Source organism: Hippopotamus amphibius, chromosome 6 (genome assembly GCF_030028045.1).
Source record: "Hippopotamus amphibius kiboko isolate mHipAmp2 chromosome 6, mHipAmp2.hap2, whole genome shotgun sequence".
Classification (NCBI taxonomy): domain Eukaryota; kingdom Metazoa; phylum Chordata; class Mammalia; order Artiodactyla; family Hippopotamidae; genus Hippopotamus; species Hippopotamus amphibius.
The window spans coordinates 67,336,740-67,351,882 of record NC_080191.1 but is presented as its reverse complement, the minus strand read 5'-3'; the positions used below and the strand labels follow the sequence as shown (position 1 = coordinate 67,351,882).

General features: G+C 37.9%; 1 protein-coding gene across 4 annotated transcripts in view; it reads left to right on the top strand.

Moving 5' to 3' along the window:
- Nucleotides 1-329: 329 nt before the first annotated feature.
- Nucleotides 330-15,143, top strand: part of PHIP (pleckstrin homology domain interacting protein) — a 129,863-nt gene continuing 115,049 nt past the window's right edge. The window contains exons 1-4 of one of the 4 annotated variants that reach the window (XM_057738027.1): nucleotides 330-666; nucleotides 782-840; nucleotides 962-991; nucleotides 1,193-1,252. In XM_057738027.1, the coding sequence (XP_057594010.1) occupies nucleotides 627-666; nucleotides 782-840; nucleotides 962-991; nucleotides 1,193-1,252 (189 nt within the window). In that variant the 5' untranslated portion in view covers nucleotides 330-626. The remainder of the gene's footprint in view (nucleotides 667-781; nucleotides 841-961; nucleotides 992-1,192; nucleotides 1,253-15,143) is intronic. The other 3 variants (XM_057738028.1, XM_057738029.1, XR_009054225.1) reach the window with 3 other exon arrangements.

The following is a 15,143-nucleotide window of genomic DNA, read 5'->3' as shown; positions in this document are numbered from 1 at the left end:
TTGCTTCATTTGTTTCCTATTTCTGCTACATAGAAACTAACTTCCATCTCAGCCCCAGCCAGCGCCGCTGAATAGAGCCTGTGCTGCGGCACCGTGTGCGTCAGATCCCTCCGCGGAGCCGTCCCCGGTCCCCTCCCTCCCGCGATCGGCCTCCACAGAGAAAGCGCCTTCCAGCCAACCGGCGGCTCCGGCTCCGACATCTTCGACTGGAAATAAATAAATAAATCGCACCTCCGGCCGGGGAGCCGCGGGCGGGGTGGGGTGGGGGGAGCTCTCGCCGCGCCGGGTGCGGGGGCGCCGGGGCTGCGGGGTAGGAGGCACTCCTTTTTCTGCGCCGGGGGGCGGGGGCGCGGGCCGAGGACGGGCCGAGCCCGGGGCCGCGAAGGCGGCGGACTCCTTTCTGCGGCGGAGGGATCCGCGGCGGAGGCGGCGGCGGCTGTAGCCGCTGCCTGAGAGTTGTTGTTTCCTCCTCCTCCTCCTCCGCCTCCGCCGCCGTTGCTTGAATGGTGGAGCCGAGGCTCGGCTCGTGAACACACAGTGACAGCTATAGGGCAGGCGGCGGCACCATCCCCGCTTTCCCTCGGCGGCGGGGTGTCCCGCCGGCGGCCCCGAAGTGACCCATAAACATGTCTTGTGAGAGGAAAGGCCTCTCGGAGCTGCGATCGGGTAAGTCGGGGGGCTGCCGGGGCCGCTGGCACCGGGCGATTCCGCCCGCGGTCCCCCGCCCCCCGCCGCCCGGCCGCTCAGCCTGTGTGTCTCCCCGTCCCTCTCTCCCGCGCAGAGCTCTACTTCCTCATCGCCCGGTTCCTGGAAGATGGACCCTGTCAGCAGGCGGCTCAGGTACGGCGGCGCGCGGCGCGGGCCGGGCCGGCGCTCGCGGGCGTGGGGGAGGGCGGCGGCGGCGGCGGCGGGGCCGCGGCCCGGGGCGCGGGGCTCAGCTCTCCCCGCTTTGTTGTTGCAGGTGCTGATCCGCGAGGTGGCCGAGAAGGAGGTAAGGGCGGCGGCGGTCCGCCGCGTCCCGCCGCCGCGCGGCCGCCGCTGGGCCGCTGGGCCGCCGCCGCCGCCGCCGCCGCCGCCGCCGGGGCGCGGGGCGCGGGGTTCGGGGTCCCCGGCGGGGCGCGGGGCGGGCGGGGGAGGGGCGCGGGCGGGCTGGGGCCGGGGGCCGGGCTCACGGGGCGCCCTCTCCCCGCAGCTGCTGCCCCGGCGCACCGACTGGACCGGGAAGGAGCATCCCAGGACCTACCAGAATCTGGTGAGACATTCACGTCGCGGAGCAAAGAAACTTTTCCCCGAGTCGAATAAAAATTGAATTTCCCGCAATTTTTTTTTTGCAGAGACAAAAACTTGGCCCCAGAACCTGAAAGCTCCAAAGGCCACGGGGAGGGTGGGGAGGCCGGCGCGGGGGCTGCGGGGGGCAGCGGCCGGGGGGACCCGCACCCCGGGGCCGCCGGGGCTGCCGACAATTTATTTGTGATATTTTGTTAATGTGCTAGAAATAAAGATACGTCATGAGTGTTGTGCAGTGCAAGGCCGGAGGAGGAGGGGCCGGCGCGCGCGTCCGTGCGGGCGCGGGGGCGCGCGCGAGGCGGCGGCGGCGACGGCGGCGGGAGCGGCGCGAGGAAGGAGGGCGCGCTCGCCCGCCTGCTCGCGCTGCACGCGCGCTCGGCTCGGCTTTCTCCTGCCGCACACAATAGCTGGTGACTAACTGCGCCGGAGTGGCATTAGCATTTCACAAGCAGGCTATTCAGCCGCGGCGGAACCGTGGCAAGACGTGCTTTTTATTTTTCTTTTTTTTTCCTCTCCCGTGTCGTTTTCGGCTTTCCTTTCCCTTCCGAGCTAGGTTTTTTTTCGTCGGAGGGGTTCGGACGTGTGATGATCGTTGGCCAGCGGCACATCTTGCGTTTCCCCAAGCTTTTTCCGCAGAAGTGTAAAGCCTGTGACACCCTAAAGCCAGAAGTTTAACAGGCTTTTTCTCATTTTGCTCATTGTCGCGTTAGGTCCCTCGTTAAATCGAAAGCTGTTTGGATGCCACTGAAGAGTTTTGATTTTTTTACAAGTATACTTGCTGTGGAGTGGAGGTTGGCAAGTAAAAGTTTTTCAGTTTATAGCGGGATGTATTTTCTTAGCGTAGCTTGAAAAATACCTCTGTCTTAATTTTGTGCGTCTTCGAAGGGAGTATTTTAGTCATTTCTACAAATTGATTTCTGAAAGTGGACCTATCACTTTAAGTATTGTGAATGGAACCGTAGCATATTTGTATTCGGGAGTTTTGTTTTCCGAGTTAATTTCTCCTTAACTGATTTAGGTTGTACGCGTCTGTGTGTAATGCGCAGTTACAGCAGTCAGTCGGGCAGATCAAGCCTTTGAAATCTATGCAGTGCATTGATTTTTCTGAGACATGTTTGCAACTGATGATTTGAGATAGTTATAATGTTACTTCAAGAGGGCTTCTGAAAGGGGTCAGGAAGCTTCAGCTAGCTTTGAATGTCTTCGGCGAGATTGAAGGCAGGACATGATTTTTGATGGCTTTCGTTTCATGTGCATATAGAACATCTAACTTTTGTGTCTGTGTTATGATTTAATATAGGTCGTTGGTAAGTGCTCATAGCTATTGAAATAAGCAAGCATACTTAGGTTTAGTTGATTTAATAGAGACTTAACAGCGCATTCATTTCCATGCTGTTAGGTTTCAAGTATGTAGTGATTTGGGCTAGTCTTATTCAATACTTGGCTAAATGAATGGAGTTTGAAGCAATCTCCAAGTTACAGTAACAGCAAGATTTAATTTTTAGGTTTGTAAATACTTGACAAAATCTTAAGTGGATTTCCACGTTTTTCTTGTTGTTTAAAGAATTACCACAAAGATTCTAATAATCCACTTTTAAGAATTGGACAGACAAAATTCATCTTTGCCTCTTTTTACCAAACTCATCTTTGCGTTTCATAAAACCTCACAAACCCCAAGTCACTGAAGGTTGCTGTTTTTTTTTAACATGGAGACTATTGGTAATGTTATGTTTATATTTTTTAAATGAAGCGGCCAACGGTATCTGGCCAAATTATAAGAAAGTCTAATCCTTGTGGGAATATCATTTTATTTTCCCGTAAAAGCAGGGTTACCAATGTTTTTCAACTTTTTTTGAATGAGTTTCTCATTTCTCAAGTACTAATAAAATGCATTTATATTCCTAATCTCTTTATCAGACTTAAGATACCATAAGCAGTCTTTATCTGTGTGTTATATATCAAAATCCACCAGTTTTGCACGGAAGTGGTTTTTCTTGTTTAGAGTGGTTTCAAACCTTTTTTTACCAAAGCAGTCATGTTGGCAGGCTCATGAGGTAGTTAAGAACTCTTATTAGACTTCAGGGTTCTCTGGCTCATTTTCTCCTTTCATCCGTTTAGCATATTACTCACTCTGTATCAGCTGGATCCGAGGCACCATTTGAGGTACTTTCATACCCATCAAACTCTATATCTAGGTGTGTGGTATTTGGTTTAACTTTGTTTCACTTTTGACTGAGATTTAGTTAGCTTTAAAAACATTTTGAAACATTAAATATTTGAGAACGTTTTTGTTTAGTAGTAGGATTTGGAAATTTTATGGTGAGCTAGGTGAGCACATGCAAAGTCTCTTGTACATCATTCTCTATTGTTTTAATTTATTCCTAAGACTGAAAAAAGTTTTATTTTGTTTCCTATCAAATTGAATTTAACATTGGTTTGAAGATTATTTTGGTGAGTGAAGCCAAAATAATAACTATTGTTTGTGGTTTCAGTACTGTTTACCTTTACCTGGAAATTTGTTGCTTATGTTAACCAATAAATTGGGTAATATTTTAAATGGGCGAATTTGTATGTCAAATTGAAATTTCTAGAGAAACTCAAATTATAGCCATTTACGGTGGGATATGATATTTGTACTTGCGAGGTTAAAAATAGGCATAGATCAGCATCTGCAGTCAGGCTACAGATAAAAACACAGTGGCTGAGTTTTAACCAAGCAGAAAGTGGGGTTTTAAGAGCAGTTTAAAAGTTTACAGAGTAAAAAAGAAAAAAGGAAAGAAAAATTAATACATTTATTTCAAGTGTCATTGGTAAAGGTATTGTAAAACAGGATTATGATTTTTACCGTCTGTCTACCTTAAGACAAAACATTTTTAAAAGTGGATGGAATTTGATAGGAAGTTTAAAGGGTTTTTAAAAAAATTTTTTTGGCTCAATAGTATATGTTTAATCAGACTTTCTATTTTTAAAAAGTTTGAGGTTGTTTTTAAAGCAAAAGGGCATTTTTTAAGCTTTCATTAAAATTCTTATTTTTTAAAACGGAATCAAGCATAAGGAGGCGAACTTTACAGAATAAGAAAAAAACTAGTTTTTGGACAAAGAGAAAACTTTGTTATTTATTTCTTAGTTTGAATAGTGAAATCAGTTGGTTTATTAAGTTTCGCTCTCTAGTTGTCACCTTAAGTAGTGGTGACATATTTAAGTTGCATATTTATGAGCTCTTGAGGTGGAATTTTTAAGCATTTTGGCCAGATTTGGGACTGATGACATTTCTTGCTTACAAGGCATTATTTTCCAAAACCGCGTTCTTGTTTTGCTAATCTCTTATGATATGGTAATTATTATTTTTTTGTAGTGGCATTTGCTTTTTAAAAAACGATTCCACTTCATTAGAAATCTTTATGTTCAAGGTAAAGGATTGGGAATCGGGAGATTGTGGGTTGTTATCTTAGCCCTGCCAGCAGTTAGCCTGCCGGTTAACCTCTGGCAAGTCACGAATTTCTCTGGGCACCTGTTATCTCATTCTTGTAAAATAAGTGAATTGAAATCTTAAAAAAAGAAAGTGATTTTTAACTAGAAGTAGCAATGCATTGTTTCTAAGAGCTCAACTGTTTCATTTTGGAGTTTGATTATCTGAAACACAGAAAAGTAGACCTGGACAAATCGTGTATGTTAGGAGTTTGTATAAATGCTTTTTGTAGTGCCATTCTTAGGTTGTAGTATCATTTCTCCTTGAAAAGATGAAGATTTTTGAGACACAACCACTTTGTAGACTACCTCTTTATAATTAGTGTGTTTTCACCATGAATTAATACTAGTTTTCATAAATTATTGGTGGTCTTAAATTCAGACGTAAATAGGAACCAGAAGTAGGATTTACTTAAGTATATATCTTAAGTATGCATTTATTTAGAGTATGCTGCTTAATGTGAAAGTTAAGGTATAAAACCTAGGAGACCAGTTTTAGGTAAAAAAAAAAAAAAAAGATAAAAAATGTTTTTGAGTCAGGGATTCCAATTCTATGTTAAAGGTAGCATAGTACTGTCAAAATTTAACCAGTATCAGTTTTGGAGGGGGGTGGCATATAATGAAGAAAATATGTAGTAGACTTAGTATTTCCTTTTTTAAAGAATATCAATGAAATAGTAAGCTTTGCTTGGTAGTCTGCATTACACGGTTTCAATGTCTCATAATCATTACTGTGGAGAAAAAAATGTTAGATGTGAAGGGAATAGTGTATGTTGAAGGGCTGAAGTAGGCAAATCTTCATCCTTTCTTATACATGCAGTTATTCTTTTGACACACCATTTTAAAGAGTTTGAGGCATTTACAAAAATTTTTAAATAAACGTCTGTTAAATTCTTAACACTCCTGAATAATTGTAAAGCGGCCTAAATATAAAGGGGGAGTTGGATTATCCCCTCCCCAAATGTTTTATGATTGTTGTGAGGCAGAAAGATACTGTTATTTCCCAGTCTGTACAGTGGGTTAATAATAGCTCCTACTTTGTAAGATTGCAGTGAGGGATAACTGACTGGTATAAATCAAGTACTAGGTAAGGGTTTGTGTTTGCTATTATCGGAACTTTAGTAGTAGTGGTAGAGGTTGTTCCAGCTCTAGCTTTATAATGTATGAAAATTTAAGAAAAAACATTATTTCAGAAACAAGTATGCATAACCTTCTGAATACAGTAGTTGCCATATAAAATTGGCTGCTTAAAACTTTAGAAGGTACTGTGAGTTACTTTGTAGATTCAAGGATGAAATAAGCCTAAGATATAAAGAAGAAAGAATAGTAAATATCAAAAAATAAATCATTTTTAAAGCATTGTGGGTAGATTTCTAGAAAAATTTTGTTGGTCTGTGTGGTGATTCTAACTATGACTATGTTTGTGGACCAGTTAACATTAAGAAATGTTTGGGTGATTGAAATAAACAGAATTGATTAGAGGATATATGAAGGTCTTTCTTTTGGTAATGATCAGATGGCACTTAGGAATATGTGAATGGAGCTTGATTTGCATTTGGTTCCGTCTGTACAGAGATTTTTCATAATTTTAAATCATCACAATAGTTTGTATTTTTGGAAATTGTCAGGAGGAGATACTTTGTAATGTGGCTTAAAGATATTTCTGTTTTAAGCAGAGTCTTTAAAATACGTTTTTGAGTTTATTCTTAAGTGAGTATTAGGTGAAATAAATACTGTGAATGTCAGTGTTTTAGTCCATACAGAATTTCTTTTGTCATATAGAGCACAAGTTTTTGTTTCTTTTATCTAGAAACTTTTCCTCACCTCCTGCAGCCATTCTTCTTTTTCCTAAATTTTGTGGTTATCTATCATGTAACTACAGAATTATAGCAAATAAAATTGTATTCTACACAACTTATTTTGGACAAGAAACACCAGGTAGGTGAATTTCATTCTTATTAGTAGTTTCCACATACAAAATTTAGAATTCATAGAAAAATATCCCTAATACTAAGCAAAGTGGCTGTTAGTTAACAGAGCACTAGGAATATACATTTAGAATAACTTCCAATTTTAATGTACTTTTAATTGACTTCAGGAAAGTCAAGCATTAAAATGAGTGTATTAGAGAAAAAAAAATTAACAGTAAATTTGCTTAGGATATTTAAGTTGCTTTTATAATTTAAAAGTGATAAAGACTATTATATAATAGGAACCAAATTGAAAATTCTGGAAGTTATAATGTGTAAAGTTTCTATTTTGTTTGTGAGAAGCTTTGTTGGTGACATATGAGTAATTTGTGAAAATAAGTTATTTGGAATTAATAAATATGTTGTTGAGTGTATGGAATATAGAGGAGTGTAAGTATTTTATAACAGGTTAGGGAAAAATGATAATTTTTTTTTTCAGTATGGCATTTGAGAATTCGGGGTAGTAAAAATAAAAAATTGTGATACTGAGCAGTGAAATACAAAAGTTTGAGAACCTTTGGTCATTACAGAGAAGGGAGTCATCAGATGTGAAGCAGGCCCACCTTTAGTTATTTGCCTTATACACACATACACATGTACATGCACACACACAAAAGCGACCTTATTTGAGCTCAGGGATCACAGAAAAGGAAAAGGATGATTGAATGAGAAGTTTTTGATATTAAGAAAATTTGGGTAGCAACATAGTCTGATGCAGGTTCTGCTTTAGTTAAAACTAATTTAAAATGTAAGAGGAGTGAGATTCGTAGTATAAGACTTAAGTTACTCATGGCAGCATGGGTGATGGCAGCCTTCTGCAAAGGAAGCACATAAAGAATCTGTGTAGTCTGGACTCCAGATGGCTGTGGTCATGGTAGCATGACCCATTTGGTCTCTATCCGGATAAAGAAGAGGCACATATCCTGTCTTGGCGTAGGTTATAGTATAAATGTAAGAAATACTTAACCTTTACTTGTGTCACTTGATTCTGGTTTAGTTTTGGGGTGTGGAAATACTAAATTCTAGTCAACTTGGAGAAATATGCATTTTCTGAAACAACTTTACACTGCCATTATATGTGTGATGTTAGTTATTTTGAGTATACTGTTTGAAACTGAAACATTACTAAAAATGAAACTGAGTGTTCTCTTAAGATTATTTACATTGGCGTTTTAAGAATAAACTGTTTAAGAATTTTCAATCTTTAAATTAATGGACAGTAACTTTTTCAACAGAATCATAGATTTGAGTTTTAAATTATACTTTACTAACTAAATAATGCTTTAAAGAGTTCTTATTGCACAGATTTTGCTTAGCAAATGACTTGATTTAAAAACAGTAATTCAAAATGTTACTTTAAAAAGTTATACTTTTTCATTTTGTTGTGTTCTAAATTATTTTTATAGAGCATCCTTACTTTGGGTTTGTGGAAACCTTAATTTTGGATAGAGTTTTTTGGTTTGTTTGTTTTTAACAAATATAGTCAGATTGTAATGAATAAAATTTGGAAGAGCAGTATTGCATTTTATTTAAATGACAAATATGTATTGATAATGCTAACTGAATTATTACCTAAATGAATTCTTAGGTGGTTGACTCAATTGTGAGTATAAGACACAGTCTTTCAAGTATGTTTATTTATAATTATTTGAGTAAATAGACCACCAGGATTAATTTTGACACTTAGGATTCTATATTAATTTTATTATTCTCTAAGTATAAATAAGTCATAAGCTTATAAGAGTCCTCCTAAGAATAGTTACCCATCTTAGAGGATTTGACTTGAAAAATGGTCATATGGGTTCTAATAAGTTTGTAATCATAAAGCCTGTTTTGACAGTGAGGGGGAAACTGCAGTTTTGAGAAGGAAACCATAATGTAATAGAAGTAACACTATACTTGGAATCAGGAGACCTGGGTTTGATTACTGTTGCTCCTACTTTCTAAATGTGTGACCCTAACACATGGCCTCACTTTTCTTTACCTGTGAAATAAGGAAAATACTTAACCTTATTTGCTTGTGAAGATAGGTAAATTTTGAGAATACTTGGCACAGAATAAGTATTTCCTATTGTTTTCTGTGTGGAAAAGCTATTACAGTTTTAAAAAATGCTGAGAAAATGTAAACTTGTTTTAAAGCATGTAGATATAATGTAACCTACACTTTGTAATAATGGTAACAGATTTATAAATTATGAGTTTAGAAGTTTTGAGAATTTTAGGGGCTGGATTTTAGTAATAGGCCTAATAGAGTGATTAAGCAATGAATAGGGTTTTTTTTAAATTTGAGATTTTGTTTATATGCTAGAATAGGCCTAAAAATAAGAACTATATTACATTTAGCTGACCTTTTAGAACTCAGAACTATAGTAGGAAGCAGAAACAGCTAGTCTTTCAAGTCTGAAAAAATTGTAAGAGAACAGATGTGAGATCTGAAAAACTGTTTTATAACCAATCAGGTGTTCAAGACAGAGGGATAAAGTGAAGAGCCTTGTCAAATCAGATCATCCTGGTGCCAGACATTAGGTGGATCTTATTTTCTTTAGGACTTCTTAATTAATCCTAGAGGAAGGACTGGCATTTCTAGGTCTCGCAGGTAAATCAAGTAGTTGGAATGAATATATTGATCTAACCTCACTTTTAAAAGGTCCTTAAAAAGATATCCACGTTTTTTTTTCCTCTGTTTAGGTCTAGAAGGATTTTTTCCAACACGAAAGGTCAATATGTAGTGTGTAATGTGGAGTGTTATTAAAATAACAGCTGACTCTAGTATAAGGTACTGTGACCAACTCCCAAGGTGGTGGCTACTGCAGTCCCAGGTCTTACGGATGAGGACACCGAGTAATGTTTTCCCCTCACTCAGTTAGCAAGGTTAAACCTAGGCTCTTGACTTCAGAGCTCTTAATCCAAATTACTGACCTTTTCTTTAAAAATTGAATAGGGAAGTTCTTAGTGGCAGTGTGGTTGGTTCTTGCAGGTTCTTTTCATTCTCTTCCCACCAATAACATACTTTAACAATACCTCCCGCTGATTATGGCAAAATTTTCTTGGCTGAAAAGGATGGCCATGTATATGAAGTACAATAGCATATAGAGCAGAAGCAGGTTGGCTTAGCCAAAAATGTAGGAAAATAAACCCCCTCAAAGAGCTCAATTTCTTCCTTCTTCCTTTCTTGATACAATTCACAATTTCAGGAGATGATCCTGTTGATCAAGTTGTAATTGATAATTCTAGAAAATTTTATATGTGCATTCTGAGAAAGGAGTGATACAGGTTTATGATTTGCGCCAAGATGGACAAGGGAAGAGTAGAGTTGCTTTTGTTTCACAAAATTCTCTCACCCCTGCTGCTGGGAACCAAGGATCATTCTTTAGATCAGGGGTGGATGAACTATAGCTGCTGTGGGTAAATTGTGCAGGAGACCTGTTTTTGCAAGGCCCCTGAGCTAAAGTTATTACATTTTTAAAGAGTTGTTAAAAAAAAAAACATATGCAACAGATAGTAGCCCCCAAAGCCTAAAATATTTAGTTTGACCCTTTACAGAAAATGTTGGCTGACCTCTGCTCTAGATAATGCAACATGATATTTACAAAAAGGAAACATTTGTTTAATGCAGGTTTTTACTATTAATTATGGACAGTTAACCAAAGATTGTTGTTCACATCAACTGATTTTCCAGTTGGGATTGGAGGTGAGGGGTGGAGATGTGAGAAGTTGGAAAATGCTCTGTCTAGCCCCCTGAATTTTAGTGGGGTGGCATCAGGGTTTATATCCATATAGCAGGCTCTTGCATTTAAGTGGGGAAGGAGAAGAAATGTTTATCAAAAGGGGCATAGATTTTAAAAAGTGGAGCAGTACTGTTGAATGCTTACTTAAAAATTTTTTTAATAGTACTCATAAGTTTTATGGTAACCTTTTAATCTGTTTATACCTTACTTCTAACTAAGATTCAAATTTTTTGAAATAGTGAGAAAACTAGGGTTAGTCATTTTGATTTCCTTTAGCCATTTTGGCAGAGAGTATTTAGGGTTGTCATATCGTTTTTCTTCTCCTTCTATCCTTAGATTTTTAAGTGTTCCCCTTTACCTATAGGAATTTATACTTTTGTGCAAGTTTGCTTAGTAGTGAAAGTCAACTTTTAACACATTTCTTTCTGGCTCACATTAATGTGAATGTTGAAAACTATTCAAAATGTCTAATTTATAGCTTGCTTGCACATGGATAGATACGTATATTTGAGGCAGTAGGTACTCCGGCCGGCGTAGGGGGCGGGCAGTATGATTGTGGCTCTGGAATTAATTAGACTGCCTTGGTTTGTCTCATCTCTGCCATCCACTAAGTGTGTGTGACCTTGGGAGGGTTGTTTTATCTTTTTTGTATCATCATTTCTTTATTAATGGGAATAATAATAGAACATACCTCTTACAGTTAAAATCATTAACTCAGCTTTTTCATGTAAAACAACAATTACCACAAGGCCTGGCATTTAGTGTGCAGCCAATATATGTTAGCTATGTTAGTATTATTCATATCTGTCACACTTTACCATTTGGTCATACTTTTTATTTGTTGAATATCTTTAAGAGCTTGAAAGCAGCTCTGGTCATGAAAAGTAATGGGCATATTAGAATTGAGAATGTCAAGTTTTGTTTTTCCTAAATAGTGTATGGACAGTTACTGAGAATCTAAGTATAGACATTTTGGATAAGGGATTTTATTACAGTATCATTTCAACTTTACCTTTTAATTATTTTACTAGTAAATTCAGACTAAAAAGCTTAAGTTAATATTAAAGAAACAGGGTTCTTAATAATTTGAAAATTAAAAATCATTATAGCCATAAATGAGCTATTTTAATTTTTTTTAAATTTGTTTTTGTTTTTACATTTTAAATATTGACCATAATTACATGGATTAATATTCACGAAGAATTAAGTTAAAAAAAGACAGTAGCAAAAAATAATTTTTATTAATTTTTTAAAATATGTGTTTGGGGCTGGTGTATATATATGATGCATTTGGGGATGAAAGGAGGTGTTCTCTGTTCTCATGTAGTTTATGGTGAAGTTGAGAAGAAAAACATTAAATCATTACATTGTTAAAGGTATAATCATGAACTGGTACACGAGCTAAGGAAAAGTCACCAAGAGTGTTAACCAAGATAATACACCTAGACTGAAGAGGGTGAAGGAAAACAAAGGAATTTACAGTGAAGGGAAGATCTGAGGCAAATAGAAGAGTTGTGTGGGCAAGGGAAGTTGGGGAAAGCCTGATAGGAGAGAGTGCAGGTAAAGAACATAAAAGAAAGCCCGTGTGTCTAAATGTGAAAGTGGGGGTTGGAGAATGTAGGACTGGGAATGTGCCAGATGAGGCAGAGAAATAGTAATGGACTATACATACATGTACTTCCGGGCTTGTAGACCATGTTAAAGATTTGGATCCCCAGAGGGCAAGGGAAACCTCTGAAGTGCTTTAGGTAGAGGTGACTTGACCAGATCTGTGTTTTTGGAAAGAGCATTCTAATTGCAGTATAGAGAATAGATTTGAATGAGGTGTAGAAGGCATGAGTGGATGTGGGAAAGATGAGAGTTTATTGCAAAGATGATTTGAACTTGGATTGTGATTATGGAGATAGAAACAGGGAGATGGGTTTAAGGCTAGGAAGGAAAAATTCAGTTGGACTTGGTGACTGCCTGGATATTTGGAATGAGGTGGGAGGGAGGAATGGGCAGTGTGAAAAATGTGGCTTCTTGATTTTAGGTTGGATAGGTGGTGTTGCCAGTCACCAAGGTAGGGAACTTTTTTGTGTGTATGGTGGAGGGGAGTGATGGCATGAGCATCATGAGTTTAGTTTTGGATGTGTTGAGTTGAGGAGGCTTTGGGACTCCTCCAGGAGAGGAGTCTTTTAAGAAAATTTGATGCGCAGTCCTAGGCTGTAGATAAAAATTGGGGAAGCTTTGGCATAAAGATTGTCCAGCAAGAGTACAGAGTAAGAGTGAGAGAAGGTCTGGAACTGGGCTCTGGGATCTCAGACCTTAAGGAACCTCACTACTTAATGGCTAGAGAAGTCATTTTTTTCCTGCATATTTTCATATATTCATTTTATCTAATAATTGGGCACTTACCTGTAAGTACTGTGTTAGGTACCAGGTGGATGAGTAAACAAGATCTAATCCTGTGTGTTCTTAGGACATGAACAAAAAAAGTTGGCAATTTTAGTGTAGTGCAGGGTCTTACGAACCCCCAAACAGGGCAAGATAATGGTAGGGCTTATATGTGTGTTTTTTGGGGAAGGGAATCATAGCTATCATTAGATTCTTACTGAGGTCTAGGTATCAAAATATATTAAGAACGACTAATATGGTATGATAAGTACCATCAGATTCAGGGGTGTAGGGTAAAGGAATGTTTGGAAAGGGGTTTAATGTGCTCTGGAAACAAAGAATGTCTACAAAGAAGCGGCAGAGGCAGGTTATGGAAGGTAGTGAGACATAGATTGACATGAAGGAGAATGAAGTGTGGAGGTACGTGGGTAAAGATTTCTAACAGAGGGGTCAGCTTGTATACATCTCAAAGCCAGAAAGCATGAGGAGTTTAAAAAAGTATCTCTTAACTTTAAAATGAAAGTTGATTTTGAAAAATTGACATATACTGAATAATGAAGGAAAGATTTAGTTGGAACAAGTGGATTCATAATATTTAATTAAAAAGATAACAGTTCTGCAGTAAAGATTTTCTGCCTTCAGGATCATCACAAAACTAAAGTTAACAAGTAATGAACTTTCTTGTTAAACATTTTAAAAAGAATTTTGATCAATTTTAAAAAGTCACATTAGAAGAATTATCATGTACAAGTTTGAAACTAGAAGGGACCTTGTAAATATTGTAGACTTTTACTTTAAATTTTTAAGTAGATTATTTTAGGAAAGATTAAAGTATAAATACAATTAAAAATTTTATATTTTGGTGTATTTTCTTCTGAATGCTTTTTCTGTTTAATCATACTAGTGCTTGAAAAAGTATATTTTGAGTCAAGATGATGATATTATTAGGGAAAAAAGGACTGTAACTAAAGGAGTTTGTGAAATTGTGCATTGAACAAAATTAGATTTATCAGGATTTTTCAGAGGCTTTCATGTCATTGTGCTTTTGTGAATCTCCAAAGCAGAGATGTAGTATGTATCATTTGTATTAGAACTTCTTTTCCAGAAATATTCATTCTGCCAATAATTATTGACCATATACTATATGCCAGACTCTGTATTGTTTTAAATTACCGAAGTGTGACAGTATGGCTCCATATTGTCTCTGTGACAGTACATTACCGTAAAAAGTAAGGTAGGTTCCTCTTAATTGGCTTCAGCCTAGAAGAAAGAATGTCAGCAAATTTTTTAAAAATATCATTCACGGTCTTTTGAAGTTAGAATATAACAGATATTGCAAGATGGAATGAAATGATTTAATCCCTCACTTCCCCCCAAATCTGTTTTATCATAAGGAATTCATACTAAAATTACCATTATTAAGTGGACTTTTTTTTTCTTTTGTCATCTTTTTTTAGGCTCTTCTTGGCTATGACATTTTCTCAGATTTTCCTTGTTATTTATTTTTCTTTAATTGAGGTGAAATTAAGATACAGCATTATTTTAGTTTCAGGTGTACAGCGTAATGATTTGATATTTATATATATACAGTGAAATGATCACCACAAGAAGTCTGGTTAACATCTGTCACTATACATGCTTAAAGCATTTTTTTTCTTGTCATGAGAACTTTTAAGATCTACTCTTTCAGAAACTTTCAGTTGTGTAATATAGTATTATTAACTGTAATCACCCTGCTCTTCATTATACCCTTGTGGCTTGTATGTTTTATAACTGGGAAGTTTGTACCTTTTGACCCCTTTCATCCATAGGAGTGGACGAAATGGGTAAAGAAAGTCAAAAGGTACAAGCTTCCGTTATTATTTTTTTTAATCTAAGGGAACTTGAGTAGCAATTCTCAAACTTCTTCATCTCAGCACCTCTTTAATAAAAATTATTGTAGTTCCTTTGTTTATGTGGATTATAATCTAGTCATATTTACCATTCAAAAATGAAAACAAATTAAAAATATTGTTATTCACTTAAATACAATAAACTCACTTCATGTTAGTATAAGTGAAAATTTTTTTAACATTATCTTCCAGAACAAAACAAATTTGTGAGAAGAGTGGTATTGTTTTATACTTTTGAGGGTGTTTGATGTCTGGCTTAATTGAAGGCACAGTCTTACATCCGCTTCTACATTCAGTCTTTTGGAACATCACATATCATGTGGCCTCTGGCAAACTCCAGTGCACCCATGACAAAGAGATTGAAAAAGCAAATAACATCTTCATATTAGTCATAGTTTTTTTTTTTTTTCTTCAGTTTTTTG